This window comes from Phaethon lepturus, unplaced genomic scaffold, assembly GCF_000687285.1.
Source record: "Phaethon lepturus isolate BGI_N335 unplaced genomic scaffold, ASM68728v1 scaffold38270, whole genome shotgun sequence".
NCBI classification, from domain to species: domain Eukaryota; kingdom Metazoa; phylum Chordata; class Aves; order Phaethontiformes; family Phaethontidae; genus Phaethon; species Phaethon lepturus.
In genome coordinates, this window is record NW_010513221.1 from 413 (window position 1) to 13,868 (window position 13,456).

Below are 13,456 nucleotides of genomic sequence, written 5' to 3' on the forward strand. Positions count from 1 at the left end.
CGCTGCGGGGGCGCGCGCCGGTGTGGCAGGAGTCCAGGGCTCCGCTCGGCGACGTGCGGCCAGCCTCCATTCCTGATAAGGGAAGTCAGCTGGACTCAGGAGGAGACCCAAGCACCCTCTGCACCCAGGCCTGAGCTCTCGCTGTGTCCAAGGAGGAAAATGGCACCGCCGCTGGCGCAGTTCACGTGTCTTCACATCCCGGCGGCTCGCCATGGGCAGGTTTCTGGCAGCAGCTTCTCACCAAGGCCAGTCCCACAGTGCTGCCGCACTGGGACCCGCAGGCTGCCGTCACCAGCTCTGCCACGTCCCGGTCCTTTCCTCCAGCTATTATTTCAGCTATTCCCATCTCCTCTCTAATGCGCCCATTCCTCCACCAGTTAGACAATTACCCACTGCAAAGGCAATCCGACCAGCATCTTCGCGTCACCAAAAAGGAGTCAGGAATGACGGCAAATGCCCAAGACAGGAGCTCCACAGCTCCGGCACAAGCAGCACCGCAGCCAGAGCCACAGAGCCGATAGCCCCTGAGTTATTCAAGAAACAGTCAACACGCTCACAGTGCTGCCACATCCTCTCCTAACCATGTAACCCATTTTTTAACAGATATATGCACCAAGACAAAGAAGCACCTGGCCTGCATAAGAAGCCATGGAGACCACCAGCAGCACGCCATCCTCTGCGACCCCCCCATGGGATGTGTTTCCCCAGAAGACACTGGACTCCATAGACATTGCTGTTCTTGTGCTGTACTTCGTATTTGTCCTCGCGGTTGGGCTGTGGGTAAGCAGATACCGTTAAAAGCTTTCGTACGTGCCCTATATACTGAAAACTATGGCTGTTTGGGCCTCAAACTATTTTACTTTGGCTTGAATCCAGATGCACTTCACTGGATTCGACTGAGCAAGCGGAACGACGGAGTTTACAGGTCCTTTTCCTCACTTCAGCCTGGGGAAGTGTCCTCAGTGCTCCAGAGGAGAGCTGTTCAGCTCTAGTGTTTGCCAAGGTTTTGAGAGCCCTTGTAAGGAAGAGGTCATCTAAGTACAAAGTATTGCTAATAATAATGTTTTGTTCATCCAGGAAGGAATTGCTGTCCTATAAATCACCTGTGCTTGTCTGCAGTGGTCTCGACAGCAGATTCCGTAAATTGAAAATACCGTTCATGTATAATTAAGGCAGAAGGACATCCTTTTGGCATGGCTTTTGTAATAGCAAAAGCACAATCTGGCTGTCACAAGGCAGAGATGAATAGCTGCTCCATTCAAATGTGGTGCATAACTTACATGAAACTATCAGAAATCTCTGAAGAACAGGAGCCAGTGAGTAATATGTGCCACACCGAGCATTTCTCCTGGCTGTGCCTAGTAACTGGGGATGTCCACAGTTCTTGTCCAAAATTGCTTGTCTTCTTCACGGATCTGGAGTGGTTTAGTTTGCTTATCACAGAAAACTGTGTGTGGCTTACAGCACTGGCCAGTCCCCTCCCTCCCCTGCTGCTCTCTCGTCCCCCAGCATTTCCCAGCAGCAACTGCGGGTCCTTCAAGAAACCCTTCGCTTTCATCTGATGACAGTACAGAGTTTCCCGCTGGGGAAATCGCTCGGTGATGCTCTGAGCAGCAACTGAAATGACTGCTGAAACCTGTGTTCTGCTTTTCTGCTTTCCCAGTCCATGTGGAAGACACAGCGCAGCACCGTAAAAGGCTACTTTCTAGCTGGAGGACAGATGGTTTGGTGGCCTGTAAGTATCTTTATCATTACACTGCTCGTGCCCCTAGGCTACAGCAAGACTGAAAAGCACTTCTGTCCAAGCAGACCTTATTTCTCCAAACAGAAAAAAAAAAAAGTTACTTCCATGTTTTGCAAAGACGCAGTTACAATATTGGCTTTTTTTTCCATATTTGAGACTGAGGAAGCAGAGCTGCTGCAGGGCACTTGCCACAGCCCTTTGCCCCCGCGAGAGCCAGCCCGCTGGCTTGCAAAGCCCCTCTGGTTCTGCATGCTTCGATCTGGAGACTTCCAGAATTAACTGGGTGGTCCCCATCACGGCGCAGCTTTACGTTGAGCCGGTCTGCTGGGTGGGGTATTTAATTTGGGCTGGTCTGGCGAGTCAGTATGTACTAATACAAGAACCTGATGACCTGACTTTTCTACTTGGTACCTCCACCTTCTGCGCTGCTTCTCTGCAAGAGACTTTCCTGTTTTGGAAGCAGGATGGTCCTAAGCATGCCCACGAATGAGTGATAGGCAGCGAACGATAAAAGAAGCTGGAGAGAGGTGCCAGAGCCACTGAACATGTAGGCAAAAGAAAGCGGCAGAGGGTGACAAGGATTTCATGTCCTCCATAGTCATGAGTGGGGGAGCAGCATCATTGTGTAACCTCCATGGTGGGAATCCACTGGCGTGTGTGCGCGCACTGGAGCACCCAACTACTCTGTTTACCCCGTTGTCCCAGGCTGAGAACAACTCCTTGTGCCAAGGCCAGATCCGCTTTCCTGTCTCTCTCCAGGTGGGTGCATCCCTGTTTGCCAGCAACGTTGGAAGCGGCCACTTCATCGGCCTGGCTGGGTCGGGAGCCGCCTCGGGAATTGCTGCAACAGCCTACGAGTGGAACGTGAGTGTGGCACGGCGGCTCTGTAGCCGTCTCTGTGCTGTACAGGGCAACTCCCACACCCAGTCGCCACACAAGGGTACAGCTCCGGCAGCTCCAAAGGCTCAGACTCCAGCTGCATGAGCCAGAAGTCACCACCAGCTGCTGGGTTTGAGGCCTCTGCGGGATAACCCAGTCCCCATGTCCCCACTGATCCACCCCATCGCAGCCTTGACCAGCATCGCTGACCTGCCTTTCCATTCGCTTTGCAGGGGATGTTTTGTGTGTTGGTGCTGGCCTGGCTATTCCTTCCAATTTACATAGCAGCAGGAGTAAGTAGACGGGATGTTGTGTCCATCAATGATTTGCTGGTATTTAAATCACCTGTTTGGCTCATGGGCTTAACTATCTCTGGCTCTACCTGTGCTTCTTCTGGAAGGCAGGGCGCGAGCCACGGCGCGCCCCGCCGCGCCGGTGCCCTGGGCTAACGGGGCCGAGAGCTGCTGCCTGGAAACAGCACTGAGGGTTCGGGCGTGGGGGCCAGACTGCTCCGCTACCCCTGGCAAGGGAGTAGAGTTGCTCCATCTCCCAAGGAGACAGACGGAAGGTCTCACATCACAGTTTATAGTGAGCCTTATGTCAGACATTATAGCACAGTCAGTGCTCGCTAAGCTGTTGTGCCGGCCTAAGGAGGCAGCTGAGAACCAAATACCAGCACAGTGCAAGTGGCTGGGCCGTTCTGGTCTTCTACCAGAGCAAGCCGCCCACGCCAGCTCCATGGGCGAGCCCTCTGCAATTCGCAGGAGCGACTGCGTACCACCTCCTCTGACGGCGCGTCTCTCGCGTAGGTTACCACCATGCCCGAGTACTTGCGGAAACGTTTTGGAGGCAAAAGAATTCAGATGTTCCTGGCGATTCTCTACCTGTTCATCTATATCTTCACCAAAATATCAGTAAGTAGAAAAACATGGAAACAGACTGAATTCAGTTCACTTTGGAAACGTGCTGATCAGCGAGGCTGAGAAACGCAACTACTGGCCCTTCCCTGTATTAGCAGAAAAGAGTGTATTATCAGAATACCTGAGGAAGATAGACTATAGCTGTTTTTTGAGAACCTACCCAAAAAGAGTAGCTTCTTTTTTCCCCCGTGAAGGATCATCACTTGCTATAGGAGGAGGGGAAGCTGGGTGTCAATGTCCTGTTCATTGAAAAGCTGAGCTGTGAGCGTGGACACGTTTGTTGTTAGATTTTGTACGTCTGGCAGCTTACCCAGTTTCTTCCCTTTGCATATTCATTGCCTGCGCAGACACCAAATGCTGTTATGTGCACGATGAGTAAGAACGTAGGAGCTGGTACGTGTTCAGCTGAAAAGAGTTTAGTGCTTTATTGCACCTGTTTGATGTAGTGCCTTGAATAAATAACCGGATCGACCCTTGCGCAACACCTCGCTAGCTGTTCAGTAACCGTGCAGCAGTGCGTGAATCTGTGAAATCAGACAAGTCCCTGCCGGTGTTTTTCCTGTACGTACGGGGCCAAAGTGGGACGCGCCGTCTGACACGCGCCTGCCTGCATCCCCTCCGAAACCGAGGCTAGTCACGGGCTTCAGCGGCACCGAGGAGCTAGGCACGGGTTCTCCTCTAGACAAAACTGTTTGATGCAGATCTCCGGTAATACAATTCCCGAGGGAGGCTGGGTCGCTCCGATGCTTTTCTATCTGTCTGTCATTCTACGGTTTGCGGTTTGCCTATCCTAAAACTCTCCTAAAATGCAGCATTTTCACGTAGCTGCAGAGCTGGCTGGTCAGGGCTGGGTCCCAGCCCCGAGGACACTCTTCTTTATTACCTCGCTGTCACTGTGTCAGCGGGGAGGAATTCGCAGTATGGCAAACTGGTGCTGGGGCTGGCGGCAGGCCGAGGCACCCGGGGCGGTTTGCGCCGCGGCGGCTCTGGTCCCGTGGCCGGCACAGCTCTCCCCACCCAGCTCGCTGGTGCTCCGGGGAAGAGATAAGCTCACCCCACCCGAAAGCCTTTCTCACAGCGCGCTGTGCGCGCTCCCCCTCTCCCGGGATAGCTCCATCTTCGCCCTCCCTGTGCCCCCGTGACCAGTAATAATAAACTGTCGAAATGCTGAACTGAGCCTGGTCCTAATGCGCAGGAGGCAGGGGCTGGGGCTGCGGTGGGGTGTGCCATGCGGAGGAGACGCTGCGGGGAGCTGCGGAGTCACCGCAACAAACCAGACTAGTCCCACGAAAGGAGACAGCTTGGTCAGCTAATGTTCACGCTCCCTGGCACTGCCAGCTTTGAGGAGCCCGGTGATATCACCACCGGCACTGTGATAACTGTCCTTTCCTCTAGGTTGATATGTACGCCGGGGCCCTCTTCATTCAGCAAGCCTTACACTGGGACCTCTACATTGCCGTGGCAGGCTTGGTGGCCATCACGGCCGTTTACACTGTTGCGGGTACGTGGCCGGGTTTCGGATCCTCCCGTGGATCCTGCTTAGTGAGCTGAGCGTGTTCACGCAACGCACCGTGCATCCTCCTGCTCGTGACGGGAGTCCTGCGTTGCCCGTACGATCTGGGTTTGCCCCGAGTATGGATAATGGGGGGGAAGCAACTGAAAACTCGCCTGTTAAGAAAAAATTACCAGCTAAGAGCAAATGAATACCCCTTAAAAGGCCATACCAGATAGGGATGCATGTCAGTTCTGCTTTAAGGAGAAGCTATGCTCGAGGCATTTGCACAGCACGTTTTTCCTCTGGGCTTTTTGGAGGTATGAGTGATTTACATAACAATGAGCTGTGTCATGCGGAAAGCATTGTCAATCTTGGGTGCCCTTTCAGGGCTTATGAGTGGCCAAATGGAAAAAAGCCATGCGCAGAGTAAGCGGCAAATCCCAAACGAATAAAGGTTGCTTCTTTCCCAGTGCTCAGCCCTAGTGATGTTGCTCATAAAGATTCTCCCCTCCTTTTTTTTTTTGTTCTCCTCCTTATTCAGCTTGGGCTTTGTTTTGGAGCTTTTCCATATATTTCCCATAGAAATGCTTATACTGGACTTTGGCTTTTTAGTGATAAAATGGTGACTCATTACGATTCAAAACATGAGAATTTTCAGCCAACGTGTCATGCACAGGAGTTGGCCAAACTGCCCCCCAACAGGGTCAGAACACACCAGCCCGCCCGGCACGGGGCTCGGCTTACGCTGCTTGTCAAAAACTGCTGCAAAGCGCGGGACACCATGACAGAACAAACCCAGTTTCCCACAGTTTGCTGCTTCTCTGCTCTCTTAGGTGGCCTGGCAGCTGTGATATACACAGACGCTCTGCAGACTCTCATCATGCTGATCGGGGCTGTGACTCTCATGGTCTTCAGTGAGTGTTTCCCTGAGGTTTTGTTACTAAAACTATGATTGAAGCTTTACCAAGTACTACAAACAAGCTGGATCATCACAACTGATTATCAGTTGATGTTCTGGGAACTGCTTTCTATATATTCTCCTGTTGGAATACATGTTCATACAAATAATCTTCCAGTAATTCTTTATGTGGTAAAAATGCATGAGTACTCCCCGAAAAATCTCTAAAGAAATACGTTCTGAAGCGGTATTATAGACGAACAAGCACTTTTAGTGTTACGCTATCCCCTGGCCCAATGTTAGAGTCAATAGCTTCCGATTTTTAAAGCGTACTTGTGGAGCATCACCCCAAGCAAACTACAGAGAGTGAAAATCAGAGTACCAACGCGGGAAGATGCGATAACGGCTTCTCATGACCTATTTTAGGCTTTGTTGAAGTCGGTGGTCTTGAAGGTTTGCAGACAAAATACTTTGATGCCATCCCCAGCACCCGCAAGGAAAACAGTAGCTGCGGCTTGCCAAGAGATGATGCTTTTCACATTTTCCGAGACCCTGTTAACTCTGACCTTCCCTGGCCAGGAGTTTTGGTGGGAATGACCATCCCGTCCCTGTGGTACTGGTGTACAGATCAGGTGGGTTACTGCTCATTTGTTTGGTTTCAGGAACATGCTATTAGTTGGTTGAATCTGATTACAAGCCTAGGATTTGCAATGTAGCCTGGACTGGTTTGCTATTTCTGATGGGAATTTAGTAAAATCTGAAGGTTTCAATCCTAAAGATGCAAAACTTGATATGCACAACAAAATTCTGGGAATCATTCCAACATAAAAAGGAGTAAGAATGCGTTTGTGAGTTACTCCCAGTCTAGAAAGATGGTTTTTGTTTGTTTGTTTGCTTTTAACTTAAGCCTTTCACTCCTTGTGAACCACCTGTGAATTCACTCTTTCAACTTCCCGAGGGTCTGACTACCATCCCTCCTAGTGACATCAGAGCCAGCGCAGCGAGACTGAAGCCCTAAGCGGTCTCCTGAGGCTCCTGTAGTACTCTTTTATTTAACTCACTTTGCTCGTTTCAGACTTCGTCCTGCTTTGACACGCGGGCTGCTGACCTGGCCAGGCTTAGCCATCGGCTCAGGGAAGTCCCCAACAGAAGAAGAAGAAAAGAAAATTCTAAGCCTGAGTGTGATTAGTTTAAGGAACAGATTATGCCGCACGGCATACTGCAGAAGCAAGGCTCAGATTTGCTGACACAAGCAGTGCCTTTCAGGTCTACGTCTCTGTAAGGTGCTCGGGATCTGAAGCACGAATTACAAAGCCACAGCCAAGCTCTGTGTTCACCCTTCTAAGTCCACCTAATAGCTTAGAGGGGGATAAAATATATGCAGTTGGTATCACATTATCTACAGCTAGCTCCTCCCTGCTGACAGCAGACCAAACATGTTTCTTAATTTCTAGGTCATTGTTCAGAGGTCCCTTGCTGCTAAAAACCTCTCCCACGCTAAAGGGGGCTCCTTGATGACCTCCTACTTGAAAATTTTGCCCCTCTTTATGATGGTAATGCCGGGCATGATCAGCCGGATTCTCTTCCCAGGTAAGTGCTGAAGGAGAGGTTTGTTCCCCCTATTTGTCACTACTGGTTGTGCCTACTCTACAGCTGGAACAGCCTTCACTGAATAAGTTAAAAGGTTGCGATGCATCAAATGCCCAAAGTGTGACGAAATTTTCTTCCCGTTACAAGCGGACGAATGCACCTCCTCCTGCAGCAGACCCCAGAGACGTGTTTCACAACGCGCTGCTCCGTGTGCGTCACCCGTTCTCGCAGCAGTTGTGCTGCTCTATTCTGAGCTTGCTGCCTGCAGCTGCTCGGCGTTTTGGCCGTGCACTTAGGCCCCTCCTGCACCCAACGTGTTACTCCTCCTGCGATTTAAGTTTGAGGCACTTCTCCTCCTGGAGAAATCCTAAGATACCACCTTGAATGTTGCAAACTGCTCACTGGGTGGGAATGTGTGGATGTGCCGGTCCGTGAGGAGCTGTGCCAGAGGTGGGCAACATTCCTAGAGAAGAAGTAGACATGCAGGGCAGGACAACTACCTGTACTGGTAGTATCTTTTGCGTGGAAGGCAAAAAGGGGACAACAGGGAAGCTCAGTGCTGCCCTTACCTCGCTGTGTTGGGATTGTCCTGCATTACTCGCTGGAAGCTTTCCAAGCTTTCCAAATACCCAGTTTTTCACTTGGAAAGCAGTTTACAACATTCAGTAGACTAAGTTGTTTAGATATATTGATTTATTGTGACTACCCAATACTGCCTCTCGCTTCCCCCTTGCTTATTTTAGATCTGGTGGCTTGTGCAGATGCAGAAATTTGCCGAAAAATCTGTGGCAACCCGTCTGGCTGTTCTGATATTGCTTATCCTAAGCTGGTCATAGAACTTCTGCCTGTAGGTAAGGAGCCTGGTAACGGTGCTGGCGCTGATGGGTACGCACCAGCCAAAAGGCGCCTGTGAGAAACGTTCAGAGAGGAAGATACCCTGCGACTATGTCAGTGGGGCTCACGTCGGGCTTCATGAGAGGCAAGGGACAGCATGCAGCAAGAGAGATGGGTATCCAGAACCCAGAGGTCTACTTCAGTCAAATTGGGATAAGAGATAAAGAACAGATGTTTAACATTGAGAATCGACTGTTAGCACCTCTGTATCACTGGCCATTTTAAAATCGGGGCTAAAAACATTTTTAAAAGTCTGTCCTACTTCAAAGAATTCAAGGACATCTTTCAGCTGGGGTTACTGGGGATTCCTCAGGGTGGCTCTATTTCTCCTTCTGTTTGCAGGACTCAGGGGCCTGATGATGTCAGTGATGATAGCAGCTCTCATGTCGTCCCTGACTTCCATCTTTAATAGTGCCAGCACCATTTTCACCATGGACCTCTGGAAACACTTCCGTCCTCGTTGCTCTGAGTGGGAACTCATGATCGTTGGCAGGTACAGAGAACTAGGACACGCGTATTAGATCAGAGCCTGAGCGTTAGAGGCGCGTCTTGGCACACCTCGCAGCCTGCTGCCCCTGTACAGACGTAGTATCTTCATATTGCACAGGTTTGCTGGAGGAGTGGAGCGGGGGCCTGATGGTTACAAGAGATCTCAGTAGGAGTCTTGCAAGCTGAGCAATCGGAAAAGAATGGTCTGAACCAAAAAAATTGGTCTTAACTAACAGCAATGGCATCTTCTTCTTGCACAGGGTCTTTGTGCTGCTGCTCACTGTGGTCTCCATCCTGTGGATCCCACTGGTACAGGCTGGCCAGGGAGGGCAGCTTTTTATTTACATCCAGTCGATCAGCTCCTACCTGCAGCCCCCCGTGGCAATGGTGTTTATACTGGGTTGCTTCTGGAAAAGAGCAAATGAAAAGGTAACAACTCCGCTGTGCTCAGCAGAGTCACCTCTGGCCTCGCTGTCCTTGTAAGAGTCTTGCAGTTCAAACCACCGCCCCAGGCTGCAGTTCTGCTGCCTCTTGTAGTGTTTGGGAGAACGAACGCACCCAGGCCTCTGCACAACCCAAGCAACCATCACCAATACAGCAGGGAGCAATTCCTGCTGGTTTTCAAAGATGCCACTGGCATTTCAGAAGGAGTGAGATGATGGCATCGCTCTGCTGCAGGGTGTCCTTCGCAAATCTTGGAGCCTGTTAGGGGCTTATTAGCCAACAGCTTGTTTATTACCTGGACTTGTATTATCTGCATTAGGGGGTCTACAGAAGGCACAGTGAGCCTAGGGAGCGAAGCAGACAAACCAATGGCATCAATGGCCCAAAACCTCCAGTTCCTCCATGAAGTCTGGTGCTGGGTAAAGGGTAAAGTCTTCCCAAACCAGGCTTCGGTTAGGCGGAGAGCAGTCATCAGCTCCTGGGGTTAAGGCAACCATTAGGATACAAATATCACTCTTCAAAGAATTTGGGCATGAGATGTTATTCTTCCCCTCCATAACAAAATTAATGACTCACTTCACCCCACGGAGGAGAGGTACCAGGGTATTGTAACAGCACTGGCAGACTCCAGATAGCAAGAGCAGACAAGGGAGGAGAGGGAAGCCCACCAAAAAAACCAGCAAGGAGAAATCCTGGCCAGCTTGTAGCCTGAGAACATGGGATGTAGCCCTGGATCCTGGGCGGATGCATGCTGCTTGCTCCGACAAGGAATACCCTTCCTTTCCTAGGGCGCATTCTGGGGCCTGGTGATTGGGCTGCTGCTGGGCGTCATTCGGCTGGTGCTGGACTTCATCTACCCAGAGCCCCAGTGCGGCGAGACCGACCTCCGACCCGGTGTGGTGAAGTACATGCACTACCTCTACTTCTCCATGGTCCTGGCCGCAATCTCCACGCTCACTGTGCTGGTCGTCAGCATGCTCACAGAACCCCCCTCGGAAGAAATGGTGCGTCACCCCTTCAGATTTCTTTTGTTATTTGTAAATGGCTTCCAGGCTGCCTCACACTACGTCCATGGGAATAATGTGGGGATAAATAATCTGGAAATGGAAGTTTGCATTCACTCTTTATTTATGATCACACTTGCAATTACCTGTAACAGCAATCCCTCCTCTGCTCCAGCACCCTGCTGCCAGTTAAGATTTTGATCCCATAAATCCAGAGTCCCACCCTGGAAACTGGTCAACAGTAGATGCTACAAAAAGCTGTTCTTAAGTTCAAACGTGTGTTTAATCCATGACAAATTAGCTTTTTCCCTCTATTTTCCAAGAAATTCCAGCTTCTGGGTCATCTTTGTCAACTCTCTTACTAATTTAGTGAGGAACCATTTTTACTCGCAGAAAAGAGAAATCAAGGGCAGAGAGCACACTTCCTCTGGAACAGGTTTGTGCCAGTTTGACTATTTTTAATAGATATATTGAGGCTACAGAAAAACATTAATAGCAGAAAGAAGGGCCAGAAGGGACCTTCAGAAATCATAGAGCATCCTCTTGCTTTGAGACAGGACTAACCTGATGTATTTCTGAAAGACCTGGTGACCTTATTCTTAAAAGTCCCCAGAGAGGGAGAATGCCCAGGGAGGTGTGTGATCAATCCGAGAGCTCACCTGCCCTTCCACTAGCAGTTTTTCCTCATCTCCAACCTGAATCTTTCCAGCTTCATGTTGTGCTCATCCCTTCCTGTCCGCCCTATCGTTACCGAGAATGTTCCTCTTTAATGAGTCTTTTACATATTTGAAGACAATTATCATATCTCCCACCTGTCTTCTCTTCTCTCAACAACCCCAGTTCTTTGAATCATCCCTCCCTGGCCACAATTTCCATTCTTTTTCTCCCTCCACTGACCCGCTCTCAGTCTGCATCCAGTGACGGTCCCACGCAGAAACGTCTCCTCCTCAATAAGAGAGTGAAGAATGCCATCCTTCAGAGAGTGTAGCTGTACAAACAGCTATCGTGTTCCAGACAAAACTAAATCCAACATGCTGGTGGTAGCCATCGCTTCTGTAGTTACCAGATGAGCACTTGGCTGTTCACCTGCTCCAGCAGAGCGGGAGAACAGATTTCCGCCCCTCTAAGTATTCTCTCTGCAGGCTGCTGTACTGCTAAGGTAGTCCTTTAAGCAACCATGAAAGCAGTTTTCTTTAACACCACTCTTCATGCCATCAGATAAGTCGGCTTACCTGGTTCACTCGTGGGGATCTACCAGTCAAGAAAGACCTAGCAGTCAGCCCTTCCCCTGATGCTGCAAAAGGAGTGTGTGAAGCTGAGCGTCCAGCTCTCCAGATTGATATAAGCATTGCTTCTGAAAATAGTTCAAATGATAATAAATGTAAGTGCTCCAACGTCGTATTCAGTACTACCTACACTTAACAACCCTAGGCATTATGTAAAGCCTTTGAAGACAAGAAACGTTAAAGCTACTTCCTCTGGATTCCTGTAACTTCAGGGCATGCTAAAAGGTTTTCACCTGACAGTGTTACCTAAGCGGAAGTTTAGTCTTTTCCATCTCTTGATGGCATTACATATGCTTGAAATCAAGAAGGAGCTGGATGGGATACAGAAAGCCATGCCCATTATCCTGCACTAGAGACCGGTGCTGCTTGCACCTGCTGCAAAGAGAACTGGTTGAAAAAGGGGAGGGTGGAGGAAAAACACAATTATTTTCATGAAATTCCATTTCTGTTTTTCAGTGATGTTTTCTGATCGACTCTAGCAGCAGGGAGAACCCAGAGCCCTGGGCGGAGTTCTTGACAGATCAGTGAAGGAGGATTTACATTTTTTAAAACTTGTACTTGTCGGTATTAGGTACAAACACGCATAGCAACTCATTCTGCATTTTCCAGCGATGATTATCATCACTTGTTTTTGCCAGGCTTGGGACACTGTTTATGTAGCTTCGCAGCTTTTGCTGTGTATTCCTTTGATCTATAAAGAGCTGTTGAAAAGATCAGTAAGTTAATAAATTACTGCGCAGCTCTTCGCAACTGCTGGGAAGTCTCACGTTTGTTGTGCATGAAGTGCTGTCCTCCCAGCATTTAGTCGTGTATGCCCTAACCCACACCAGAGCTGGGAGAATTCAATTTACACGTGTGTGGCGTGGAGTAACCCTTAACGGACTAGAGCATGCACTTGCAAGAGGAAGCTGGTGGGCACCAAGCAGATACAGCTGAGCTTTTAGGTTTGGTCTACTGTTACTGTTTATTAATTGTTGGGAACAGCAGAACTTCAGCTCAGAGCTCCAGGGAAGAATGAAATTGGTACTACAGCCCCAAAAGATGCTAATTGAAGGGCTTCCTACACCTCAGCACAGCTAGTGTATTCATTTAAAGAATGCTGGTGGGTTTTTGCATCAAAACCCTTTGTACAGGACCACACTGATACATTCCTGGGATGTGCTTTGTTGGTGAGATTTATACCTCACTACTCACTCTCTTTTTAGGTACGACTAATGCCAAAGGGAACTCAAAGCTGTTGACCACCTTTCTGTGGCTCTGCGGGATGGAGCGCAAACAGGAAAACACCGAGAACGCGGCACCGACTAAACCCGAGCCGCTTCCCGTGGCTTCCCTGGAGGAGAAACCGCTGGTGAAACATGTCCTGAACATCAACTTGCTCTTATGTGTATGTGCTGGGCTCTTTCTCTGGGCCTACTTCGCATAGCAGCTGGCTACTCGATTCCTGATGACATCAACTAATTTTAATTGGTGTAAATAATAATAATTAGCAGAGGGTTAATGTAATTCATAAAGCTTTCTAAATTTTATTTCTTTATTTAAGAAGACAGGCCCTGTTCCCTAATCCTTTCCATATTTCTAATGGGGGCCTGGCTGTGAAAAGTGCCGAGCACTTGGCACCCTCACCGTCAGACCCGAACGGGCAACAAGGCGGGTGTGAAGAGCTAAGGAAGGCTGCTAGGCAGAAGAGGTTGTTGAGTTATTTTAAATATTTAATTACGCTCTTTGGGGTTAGAGCCCTGCCTGGAATTCAGGAAGTCTAGATTCTCTTGCTATTTATGCCTCTATAACCAGCCGCAAGCACTTGCTTCCG

At 49.5% G+C, this 13,456-nt stretch overlaps 1 protein-coding gene across 1 annotated transcript; it reads left to right on the plus strand.

Moving 5' to 3' along the window:
• Window positions 1–603: 603 nt before the first annotated feature.
• Window positions 604–13,069, plus strand: SLC5A11 (solute carrier family 5 (sodium/inositol cotransporter), member 11). Its single transcript, XM_010289541.1, has 15 exons — window positions 604–780; window positions 1,664–1,735; window positions 2,504–2,608; window positions 2,857–2,916; window positions 3,433–3,537; window positions 4,939–5,044; window positions 5,872–5,952; window positions 6,363–6,568; window positions 7,391–7,526; window positions 8,270–8,377; window positions 8,763–8,913; window positions 9,170–9,338; window positions 10,142–10,357; window positions 11,576–11,738; window positions 12,849–13,069. The coding sequence occupies exons 1-15, from the start codon at window positions 649–651 to the stop codon at window positions 13,067–13,069; spliced, it is 2,031 nt and encodes a 676-aa protein (XP_010287843.1). The 5' UTR covers window positions 604–648.
• Window positions 13,070–13,456: the final 387 nt, after the last annotated feature.

Coding starts and splice junctions, on each gene's coding strand:
- SLC5A11 (XM_010289541.1), top strand. CDS start 649: ATGGAGACCACCAGCAGCACGCCATCCTCTGCGACCCCCCCATGGGAT. Junction 781..1,663: donor TCCTCGCGGTTGGGCTGTGG/GTAAGCAGATAC, acceptor CTGCTTTCCCAG/TCCATGTGGAAGACACAGCG. Junction 10,358..11,575: donor AACCCCCCTCGGAAGAAATG/GTGCGTCACCCC, acceptor TCATGCCATCAG/ATAAGTCGGCTTACCTGGTT.